This window comes from Atta colombica, unplaced genomic scaffold (genome assembly GCF_001594045.1).
Source record: "Atta colombica isolate Treedump-2 unplaced genomic scaffold, Acol1.0 scaffold163, whole genome shotgun sequence".
NCBI lineage: Eukaryota > Metazoa > Arthropoda > Insecta > Hymenoptera > Formicidae > Atta > Atta colombica.
The window spans coordinates 231,273-243,905 of record NW_017259254.1 but is presented as its reverse complement, the minus strand read 5'-3'; the positions used below and the strand labels follow the sequence as shown (position 1 = coordinate 243,905).

The window sequence follows — 12,633 nt, the reverse complement described above, 5'->3', positions numbered from 1 at the left end:
AAAGATCATCGAAGTTAATAGACCAGGATAATAGCTGTTTATTTGCTGGCAGATTCGTACAAATAAAGTTTAAATGTAATATAATGTATTCTCTAAATTTTTTTGGAGTAGTATCTCATTCTCAAAAATGAAAATTGAGTTAATTTTGACAAAAAGTGACTTAGTTTTCAATCTTTGAGAGTAAGATTTTATTCTAAAAAGTTTACAAGATAATGTTATGTAATATAATGTTTGTTTAATTTACAGAAGCCTACAATTTTGTTATTCGATGACGGTTCGAATACTGTTCAACATGTCGCTTTGAATACACCGTTCACGTAATATCCAGTAAAAGGCAAGATAGTCCGTACCGGAAGTCTAAGCATCCAAATTTGTCAGAAGAAGTTTTTAAAATCAATCAAATGAACGACGTCTTAAGCATGATGGAGGATGTCGACATGCACGTCGTCAAGACACCATGCATCTCCATCAACAGCATCTCCCATGACAGTGCCGACAGCGGTTATCTGTCCATTGTAACGCCTCAGACCAGCGGCTGTACCCCGAAGATAACTGGTTATCGAACGCGTTCGTCTACCGGCGCATTGTTCTCCACCAAGAAGCATAGATATCGCCCGGATCCCTTCTTGTGTAAGAGGCATCGCACCAAATTCAATTATCGTCTCCGAGACGGTAACACCTCCGAGTTCCACAATACTCTGGATTATCTCGTATCTGAGAATCCTGTCGAGCACGACTCGGTACTGGAACCGTCGTGCATGCATGATAACCAGAGCCTGGTGCATTCTACCCCAAGCTGTGCCAATAATGAATTCGACAGGCTGCTTAGCAACAGGAGGATCACGGTGCCTGTCACCCCCACCATGGATTTCCAAATTTTCTCGCCACCTCTATCACCGGCGGTACCCTCTTCATCTGACGTAGCCTCGGAGCCCATCCTGGAGGATGCCGAAATGAAGCTAGTCTGTACGCCGCATAGTAAATCGCAACAGGTCAGGACGCCACCGAAACTCAAAGTTTTGATCCCGCGAGTTGTGATTTCGCCGATTCATACGAGAAATAGCCCCATCATAACGTCAGCGGATAATCGTAAGTTGCGCGAATTGCGTATCACGGATTTGGCTGCCTCATCTGAGATTAAGCCCAAGAAACTAGACTTCAGCCATCGCGGTCTATGTGCGTCGCTGCGGAATAGCCGAAGATTTACTTTTGACTATACGGGAAGAGAAAAGGTGGATTTCCTATCTCTTCTTGGAGAAGAGAGCAACCATTTGAATCTAGTGTCGAAAATTTTATCTTTTCTCACGCCTCAAGATTTGTGCTCGATCAGTATGGTGTCTAGAGTGTGGAGGAAGATCTGCAAAAGTGATTCGTGTGCCAATAAGCGAAAAATGAGTTTTATCATGCGTAAGAACACCGTCAAGGAGAACTTGTGGTTTTTGGTGAAGAAGGCGAAGCACGAAGAGGATATACAGACGAGTCCTAAGAGTAGACATTACGTTCGGAAAGGATACTTGTTGGATGTACAGAATTTGCTGCAAGTTCCAGCACAGCCAAATAGTCCACCTGTATCACCGAGCAAAATTAAATTTCATTCCTTCGTTAAGGTAAATCAATTAATTTTTTATGCCGTATATTATAATGAAATGAGATAAATCATGATTAATTTTTTTACTGTAATATTTTATGTCCAAGTTCATATCTTAACACCCCGAAGCTGATGGTAGGTTTTATCTGTTGAATCCACCCAATTATAATGTAAATCTCTTTGTCACAAATGTCTAATGATTCAATTTTCTTTAGATTTGCAAATTGGATTACTTTTTTTTACATGAGTTATATTTTATAATAGTTTGGTTCTTTGAAATTAATTGGTGCCTTTAACCCTCTGTCTGCAATCATATTTATACTCTCTTAGTTCAGTTCAAGTTTTTTATTGTTCTAGATTTTCAAAAAATGTAAAAATATTCAGTTACTTTTCAAGATTTCTATTACAAGTAGTTTTTTAACCAGAATTTTAGGAGAGAGAAAATCAGGAAATTTGAGAATAAAATTTTGCTTGTACTAAAAATTACGTAGATGTAGGATTAATATAATAAAAATTATATAGGGATCTTACAAATCAGTAAACGTTTGTCTTACAGAATTTAACATTAGCTTCGGGGGTTTAATAAAAATGTTATTTTATCGAAAAATTATATAGCGATTCATGTATATTCGAATATCTATGTATATATTTGAATATTAAAAATTACGATGTTAACTTTGAAGGAATCAAATGATCGAAATTTATCAGTAAAAATGCATTCGTGAGAAAACTCACGGCAAAGTCAACGACTGATGCGAAATGTCGGAGCTTTCGAAGAATTTGCGTACGCTACATTTCTCAGGGTTCTCGTATTTGACACCCGCAAGAGTCTGTAATAATGCATGTTGCATTTCGCTGAGAGTCGTGTTCATCTCGTTTATCTCAACAGTCGGATAATTCGGTATGTCGATACAACAAGACACGGGCATTTCTTTGATGCGATACTTATATAATTTTCACCCTAATTGAATAATGATAATCTACAATAGCCCATAATATGAACAGAAAAATGATTACATTTCATTGAGAATCACATTCAGCCAATTTTGACAGCATTACGTTAGTAGTTTTTGATCTAGGTATAATATCGAAAATATATTAATTTATTTGCCAATTTGAATGCGATTATCTCCTATTTATTGAAAGTGAACGCAGCACTTTTGACATTTATATTTTGAGATATTAACATATTTACCCTTACTCTTTTATCTACACATAGCTTTTTGCTGAAGCAGAGAAAATAATGAATAATAAATTATATTGACTGTCGCAACTAAATATCGCGCATTGCCTGCTTGATTTTGCATTGCTATATACGATGCATTCAAAATCAAGCAGGCAATGCGTGATATTTAATTGCGGCAGCCAATACAATTTATTATTCATTATTTTGTAAATATTATTCATTATTTTCATAATATGCATATAATTATAATCGATCTCTCCACACATAGTAGTCGATCGTTCTGTTAAAATCTGTTACACTGCTAAAAGCAGCATCGTGATCTAAATGTGGCCTCAGGATAAGATGATAGACAAAGTCGGTCGATTATTGAGTCGTTTATAAAAATCAGTTAAAATTGTTATGTGCACTACACATTGACGAGGACTTTCCATAAACGACTATAAGTCAACAATAGATATAATGAGCTTGAAACCGTAAAAAGCCAACTAATTATATAGTTGATTATTCTTCTCATATTTGACTGTGATTGGCCAATATCTTACAGCTTAAAGCTTACACCTGTTATGTTTCAAGACTAAACTACAGTCGACTAACACTTTGTTTATTGTGTGCTTTTGCCCTTGCACATTGCGTCAGGCATGTCGAAACCTATAATTAAGGATGCTGGCTCGTTTCTCTTCGTTCGTAGATTGTTCTTCGTCGTTTTGGCGCTCGTAATTCTCGCGAGAACAGAAACACGACGGCTAATTACCAGCCGGCGATAATCGATAGCCCGGTAGTCTCAAGATTTCTTCGACTAAATTGGCATTCGCATAGTTCGCGCGCACAAAATCGAATCGCGGTTGGGTAATTGTTTCGATTGTGAGATCATTACTTTGACGTTGATTTATTGTCGTTTTGGCTTTGAGCCGCCGCGAAGGATAATTGCTTCGTGGGTCGTTAAGGCTTGAGATAAGCGAGACTCGTCGACGGTGTGCAAAATTTGACGGATGTTTCTCAATGATGAGATTCTGCGTGTTTTGCATAATTTTATCTCGTACATAGCAATTGAAACCCATCTCACGATATTCGCAGTTATGTGTCAGTGCAATCAGAAATTGTTGCATTTAATTAGTCATGTATTTTATATAATTCAGAATTGGGAGGTAACGTACGCTTGTAACATTGTTATTATTAGATATAATTACTTTCTTTTTTTTTTGTAACAAGGATTTTTTTTTTTTAATAACGAGATTATATTTGTAATTTTAATGGTAATGCAGTTAGATTTTTGAGTAACGATAGCGAATAGATATTACTTTCATCATTAATTTCTATACATAAGACATATATATGTATTACATATAAGTGTGTTTTTTTACTATATAGCAATTAATCATAGCCTGTATAGATCTCGTTGAATTAATCAATTTACAACATAGATAATTAGATGCCATTTTAAAAAAAAGGTTATGTAAAAATGTAATTTATTTATTTTTTTTATGTAATTGTGCTAATTAACAAACTAAATAACACAATATCTAGTTCTTAAATTTAATATAACAATAAAAAATTCCTTTTCTAAACAAATCGTGAAACAAAATATATCAATTTATTTTTTATGATATATACGCATTAATATATTGAAGAAATCATAAAATAGGTTACCAGAGTATATAAACATTTATTTCATATTCTAGATATTTCCAAATTCAAGAATTTTCTCGTAAAACATGAATGATTCTCCAAGGAATTACGACATGCGCTCTAACTTTATGTAACGTTTATGAATATTTTACGGTATATTGTGTCATTTCCGCACAAATAGCTTCTATTACATTGCCGCGGTTCCGTTGGACATCCATAAACTTGAACGCGAACTTCGAGCAAAGCGGTGAAGTAAACGCGATGATTTACTCGCGGAAATCAGTCAGACGACGGCGTGAAGAATCTGTGACAGTGATGTACGTGCTTTCTCGTTCTCGTCGTCGACGGGGCTACCTGCCGTTCCCCGACACTACACTCTCTTTCTTTCTCTTGTCGAACGAGCGACGCATTCCTCCTCGCGTTAGATTGTAATAGCGGATGCAAGTGGCATACCTCAAGCTCCTTTGTTGCCCGCGTGAAACGATAGCGAGGCATGTGTTCGCGCTTGTGTCAAAGCCAATGCCGACTACATTCGTATTGCTATTCTTTATCACCGTGAAATACATGATAACGATGAAACGCGCATTGTCACATGCATATTGCATTTAACTCGAGATAATAGATTGCGAAAGCTCATTACCGAAATATTAAGATGAATGTATATCTTTAAAATAATCACCTTAAAACATCATTATAAATATAAGAGTTTAAATCATCAAAAAATTAGGTTCCAAAATTTCATGAATGAACTATCGTTAAAAGTGATATACATCATCGGATTTTGCATTTGAAATCTTTCTCTTTAATGTTAAATGGCTGAAACCATAAATGATTTTTTATTTTATTTTTCTGGCTCACTATTAGTTAAGTAATATGTCACTATTAGTTAAGTATGTCATCAAAGAAAAAATCGATCAATGATTGAGTTTTTAAGAAATCGCGTCGGAAGATGATAAAAAGAAATGGCGATTTAAAAGGTATAGTTGGATCATAAATAAATTCGGATCGCGACGTGTTGCAAAGAAAAATCGACGTTAACGTCGCAAACGAATAAGCAATGTTGTGTTTTAATGCTCTCTACCAAAATCGAGTCTGGCAGATAATATATCAGAGCGAGGTCTCCGTCTTGTGCACATCCAGAGAGAGCCGCAGCGCTCGTTTCTTCTTGGATCGCGAATCGGCCTGCGGCAAAAACCGGCCACAGAGAGAACAATGCGAATATATTGTGGTACCTGACACACTAAAACAAAGGGCGGGCAGAGCCCTTTAGTCTTTTACGACAATTGTACGAGAATGCCAAACCACAAGCGTGCAGTGCGAATAAAAAAAAAAGAGAGAAAGAGACGTCTGAACCGCAAAGCTTAAAGAATTATTCTGCTATGCAGAAAGAAAAATATTAACTATCACTTGCACACAGTGCCGTTAAATTTGGAATTTTATATAGAATGCTATATATAGATTATATTTTAACGGCTAATCTTTTGTTTCATTTAAATGTCGTGTCTTTAAATTGCAAATTTTTTTTTAAATAATACGATGAATTTTTTTAAAGAAAATGTATTGTAATATTAGTTATCCAGTAAATTTGCGAGTAAGGAAATCTGAACTCGATTTTATTTTATCGATCCCTCACGTTTCTCTGATGACTGACGCTCTTAGCTTCTCAGATAGCCTTGCGGGATGCCGTAGAAAGTTCTTGGTGAAATACAGTACGATCGTTCATGAGAATGAATGTGCGAACATCTCTCCCTTGATCGTTTCTGTCAGCGATGCATTACTACATGTAACGTATGCACGCATGACTAAAACCATGGTAAAATCAGCAGTTACTCATTCAATCTCGTTAAAACAAAAACATTTATCTTTGGAAATTTAAATACTTTCTTTTAATTTATATTTAATGAATGCTATGAATTGTGAACGTCACTCTTTATTTTTAATCAAAGATATTCTATATTGTAAAAATATAATACAGATTTAAGGGGGCTACTTTGGAGTCAGCGCGGTAAAAGATGCGCAATCTACACTTATATAATAAGTGTATTATTAATAGTATAATGTGTATTAAAAGATGTTAGTTTGAACGTTTCGGCTATCGATTTTAGCCATCTTCAACAAATACATAAATAATATATTAACAAAAAAATATATTAACAAAGAATATCTTCTATCAGTCGGAAAGTGAGAAAAGCACAAACATTGTACAAAGAAGTTGCTTGTTTTCTTGGTTAACAAGTGATTACGTTTTCAATTGTTGTTAATACTCTATATCTTTTTAAAAGTGAAAATCTGAAATTGAGTTGTCGAAATTTTTAACCCTCTTGGACAAAAAGATAAAAGATAACGCTGTGTTTCTGATTTTATAATAATATGTTCGTTTTTTTATCATAATTGTGGAAATTAATTTCACGACAAACCGGACGAAAATATTCCTGTAAAGAGGAAGGAAGAAATTGTTCCTTATAATTAGCAACGGCTATGTGGAGTCCGTTGAGTGGCCGTCTAACGTTGTCAGGCGCAGGTCTGGGGTGCGGGTGTTTCCTGTGAAAAGGAAGACTCCTTATGCAGTCCCTTTTTCCGGTGGGTGCCTTGACAATTTCACAGGGGACGCACTAGAATCCGGTCGAGCGAGTCTTTCGTCTCGAGTTTAGAAAAAGACGAATTTACACAAGGATTTGTTTTTAAGTTTCGTGTAATTTTTTATCTCGACATCGGAAAAATCGGTATATTAGTCTTTAGAGGTTTTCATGGAATTTTAAAAAACATTAAAAATATAAAAAAATCCAATTTCAAAAGTATTCGGTAATAATTTTTGATTCTCCCAAGAACAAGGAAAATTTTCTGTAAGATATTACCACTATATTATATTCATAAGGACATTGTAAATTATTGACGATGTTTTTTTCAAATAATCAAGAATATTTATAATACTGTTTTCATACTTAGCTTTTTTGATTATCTCGTTTCTTAAATGATTAATTTATTTAATATTGAAGTAGCAAACTTGTATATAAGTAGGATACAAATTGCGAGTGCGAAAAAGGAAGAACATTCCGTCAGCTCGTTCATTATTATTTTGCGTTTTATTTTCCTATTCAACGGTCTCCGTGGTAGTATCGTCATATGTTCATATTGACCCACTGCTATGTAGCACCTGGCCAGGTGCATCAGGTCTCGATCAGGAGTTCTCTTTCGTTCTCACTGCGTGCTTCTTGAAGCGTAAAGCAGTCCGATACAACGGATAGCAGAGAAACCGTTTTTACATGAAGTAAAATAGTATGAGCGAGTAAACCACGCGTGCCATCACTGCGTGAAATATGCATGGCACACGACAATTCTCGATTCATTTGCATTGTTAATTTCAAGCTAATTTTAGTAACACTTTATTGTGAGAAAATTAATATTTCGAGATCGACGACTATATAATTCATTTTAAGATTAATTATTAACATGAATTAAATTGTTAAATATGAAAAGTAATGTTTTGTTTAAATTGCATAAGACAATAAAAAAAATTTAAATTTTGTGGAGTGTTAAACTCTTTCGTAGAATATTCTTTGTGGAATCTGAAGGATATCTCCCGAGAGAATACGGATTCGCCATGCATCTTTGTGTGTTTCGATACTCGGGGTCGTACGATCGATAGTTATCAGTATTGTGATTTCTCCTCTTTTCACCCTCCCAATTCTTTCTATCTCTTTTACTCGTGCATCTCTCTCTCTCTCTCTCTCTCTCTCTCGCTCGCACATATTTACAAACCATGTATATAGTATCGAAAGACGGCATGTGTGTAACGAGTTGCAGGCAGCAGCGAACCTTGCGATCCCACGATGGTTCGCTCGTCTCGGTAAAAAGACCAGGAATGTCTCGATAGCCTCCGATAAATGCATTAATCGAATGTCCGACTATCTCAACCCTCTACTTCTCGACAATAGTCTCTCTTAAAGGTGTCGTTTAGCTTTTGCAAATTGCAGAGCGCATACACATTCCAAGAAACTTGTATTTATTTTAAACATTAACAGCCATTTGAGAAAACGTTCGAATAAATTTAATAAAATATTTAGTATATTTTTATTGATCAATTTGCATTAAAGGAAAAATATGCGAAGTATATTGTATATTATAATTATTTTAATTTTTTTAAATAGGATTATTTTTTAATTTTATTTAAAATCTATTTATAATAATATTTATGCAAATATAATAATTTGATTTATTAAGAATAAAATAAAAAAAACTGCTGTAAAATATAACAATGTTCTAGATTGCCAAATTTATAAATTAAAGATTGCAATAATTTACAATTGATAAATATTCTTATCAGATTTTTAATAATGAAGATTGTGCGCCATGATAAAATTGCTTGGTTCATATAGGTGCTTATTTTCCGTGTTTTAATATAGCAAGAGAAAAGAAAACACGAAGAGTATCGTATATCCTCCCAAAGACGAGAGCAAACTTATTATTACACGAACCCTTGGTCCTGCAATCTTCTCGAAGCCTCGCAGTAGAAAGAATGAGCTCATGATTCGATTCCTTGATAAACGCTTTAAATTGCACGTTGGATCATATTTTGATCGTTATTTGCATGCCTTGCATGCAATCAGATTTTGTAAAGAGTAACTCGCTATATTATACGGACGCGAATCAGTGATATCTGTTGATTATGAGATATTAATGTTTATTTTAATTCCGGTTTTACATCAACATTTTAATCTGTGCTGCAAGATCGATGACAGAGTTGTTTTTTCATTAGCAAAAATTGTGCTGTTATGTAAAATAAATTAATAAACTAAAGCAGTGAAATAATTTTAATGGAACAATTAGAGCACTTAGCCTATTAGTTCCAGATATAAGTTTTTTGAAAATAGATAGATTGTGTGTCGGACCTTTGTACGCACAGCTATTATTGACATAATCCTTTTCTTCAGAACTTCTTCTTGCATAAAGTTAATCTGCACGGATATGCAAGTAGTCGTTAAAATGTCTCAGCATGCATTCATAAAAAGGTGCGCATAGTGCTTTTTTTTTTTTTTTTTTTTTTTTTTTTTTTTTTGGAGAAAGAAAACCGATTAGGAGGACAATGACGCAAATATTAACTGATTCTATACATAAGTAGTTTGAAAAGGTAAATAGATAAAAAAATGAGAGGATGATTCGAAGAATTTATGGAAGAGCATCATTTGTCAATAAATTGTCATAAAATAAGGATTTTAAAAAATTAAAAATCGAAGTTGCTTTAAACACAGCTGCAAGATTTTTACAGAATTGAATCGGGAAACATTTCGTATTTCTGTTGTAAAATCGGTTAAAGAAAATCTCAATATATTTGGATCAAGGGATATTGAACAGCTAGAAGATACATATATCAGGTGTGAGGAAAAGTTCATGGTATTTTTTAATGCCATCTAATGGGAAAAACGCCATGAACTTTTTTTCACACCTAATAGTTTCGAAAAACCTAGATATATATATATGTTATAATTCGTAGCAAGAATGTGGTAAACGCGCATGGAGTAGCCACAACCTTTTGTAGGAATATACCTTCAAGTCAAGAGAGAAAAGGAAAATTTCGAATTTTTGTAAAAGAAAGTCACTACACAAGTGAATTCTCTTCATTGTGTCCATTCTTTCTCTTGCAGTACGATTGTGCTCGGTCACGTTTTTGTAACATAGGGTTTACTGAATTGTTTGCTCGATGTGTGGCATAGACTGTTCAATACGTGACAAGACGAAAAAGGTAAGGCAATGTAGAAGAAAGACTGGGACCAGTCATAATAAATCACGCTGATGCGAAAAGAAAAAAATGAAGAAAACTTGTAGAAAAATATTATATCTGATTTTGTAAAAAGATCATAAAACCAAAAAAATATAAAAAACTCAGTCCAAGATTTACGATTCTTGTTAGTAAATAATTTATATGTTCTTAATATAGATTTCGGATAATTAAAATATATAGCACGAATATATTGATAAAAGTTGGATGAAACAAATTAATTACAATAATTTTAGAATACTAATAATGATAATAAAAATTAATACACCACGTGTTGCGTTATTCATTATGATTAATTTCAATCTTTTATTGTTGCATATGTTATCGAAACAGAGACTTTGTCATTTATCAATCATTCCGATATTATATCGTTCATTCGGCGAGTGTAACGAATCGATATACACATGTCAGAATACAATTGTACTGCAAGGCGGCAGCGTTCGCGTGCGTGAATACAAAGCAGACTGTATGAACGTGTCTCATTTTTTACATGTCGAATTTCATTGTCACTTACTCGATTCGTCATCCATCTTGCGCAAACGAGCACCGTTGTGCGGGTGGGCTTTGTATTACGCAAAGAATTATTGTATTTTTAATCTATATAAATCCGATTGTAATATTTGTCGCTTGAAGTCGATATTGAAATCGTGGAACTCTCAGTAATGCAGCATCTTTAATTAAATTGAGTGTTGAGTATTGGATATAATCCAAAATGGCTAAATTATCAATAAATTTGCACTGGATAATATTTTTGTTTATTAAATCTCTAATTTTTTCGAGTTTCTTTATAAATTCTTTAATTAAAAATAAAAATAAAAAATATTCAGTTTTTTTTTAATTCTTTTTCCCTTTGTATTCTATTCTAGCTTTTCCCTTTTTATTCTTTCAAAACGAAGATACGGCATTTCTTTGAAATATAATAAATTGTTCGATGAATAAGTAATTAATAAGTCAGGGCTTCTTCTTACATCTCTTCAATATCCCTTCTTAACTCCAAATTCCTTCCTATTCTTCTCAAGTTCATCCTCAGATATAAATAACACGGCACATTTTATTCTTTTAAGTGTATTCTTATGCATACACATGTTGTTGCAGTGTGTTATATGCAAGGTGACGAAGAATCGTTCAAGCAAAATTTGATACAAATGAAGATTGATTTTTGATAAAGCATTTACATAATTGCACTATAATTTACGATAATGTCAATACAATTTCTTGATAAATTCTAACATTTAAATATTGATATATCTAATAATCGATATATCAATATATAAAAATGTTAATAAATTGTGAAATACGTGTCTATATAAAGATTTCAGACAAATAATAATCTTACAACTCTCATAAAATATATCTATTATATTGTAGTTCACGGGAAATAAGTCCATAGCATAATTTTTTTTCAATTATATTTTTTATTTTGCAAGCCTCACGGACAATATTTTAAGGGAAATAATATTGATAACAAATTCATAAATACATATTTGTAGGAATTGGCATAGCTTTAAAATTTTTCAAGAGAGAGATAGAGAAAATATTTCTTCACATGTATTGATTAGAGAACAATTTCTTATTCGCATTTATCGACATATTTATAATGCATTTTTACTACGTCCGTACAAGGAAACTTGTTTCATGAATTTACTGAAATTGTAAAATACGTATCTTGCAAAGATTCTCTTTCTTCTCGTATATCTGATCAAGCAAAAAGGACTTGATCACAGAAACTGCTCGAATGTCGTTACTAACAAGTTCTTTTCGAACGTTCTTCTTCTCAATATTTTTATTTGATTTAAAAGCAGATTGTCTCAGAAAATGCAGTAAAAAAAAATAATATATATCACGGTCGTATCTTTCGATTAAATTATTCAGATTGTTATAGTATAACATAATTTTTCTTCTATTAACAAATTTCCATTCCATTATCTTTATTTTCGTTGTAATTAAAAAACAGCTTTATGATCGTTAATTACATAACTGGCAGACAATTTTCAAATGAAAAAAAAATTGTTTTATTTTTCAGAATTTAAATAATATTTTTAAATAATATTTTATTTCAACATTTATTGTTCTGATTTATAGACAAATTCGCTCGTTAAAACAAGCAGAACTAGTAGATAGCTAATTTCCTCTTCGTTTAATTTCTCGAAGCGTGATTACGAAAGCAGTCAACACATTTCTAATGTGTTGATCGATAAAAAAAAACAGATGATTATGAAACTAGAGAGACAATTTCTGAATGGAAAAAGTGTTGCAAAATCTCATCGTTCTGTTGCTTCCGGCGGAGATATGAATTGAAAGAAACGTTTTAATCTCTCCAGAATTTTATCTCACATAGTAACAACTAAACCGCATGTGCTTGTTGTTACCAAAACCCTTTAACCAAATCTTCCGGACAGATAACATGTCAGAGTAACTGTAATTTTAAAGCTACAAAAATTTATTGCACTGTAATGA

At 33.1% G+C, this 12,633-nt stretch overlaps 1 protein-coding gene across 1 annotated transcript in view; it reads left to right on the top strand.

The window, feature by feature from the left end:
• Nucleotides 1–401: 401 nt before the first annotated feature.
• Nucleotides 402–12,633, top strand: part of LOC108686007 (F-box only protein 5-like) — a 36,845-nt gene continuing 24,613 nt past the window's right edge. Inside the window, exon 1 of the mRNA XM_018191039.1 lies at nucleotides 402–1,607. Coding sequence (XP_018046528.1) covers nucleotides 402–1,607 — 1,206 coding nt within the window. The remainder of the gene's footprint in view (nucleotides 1,608–12,633) is intronic.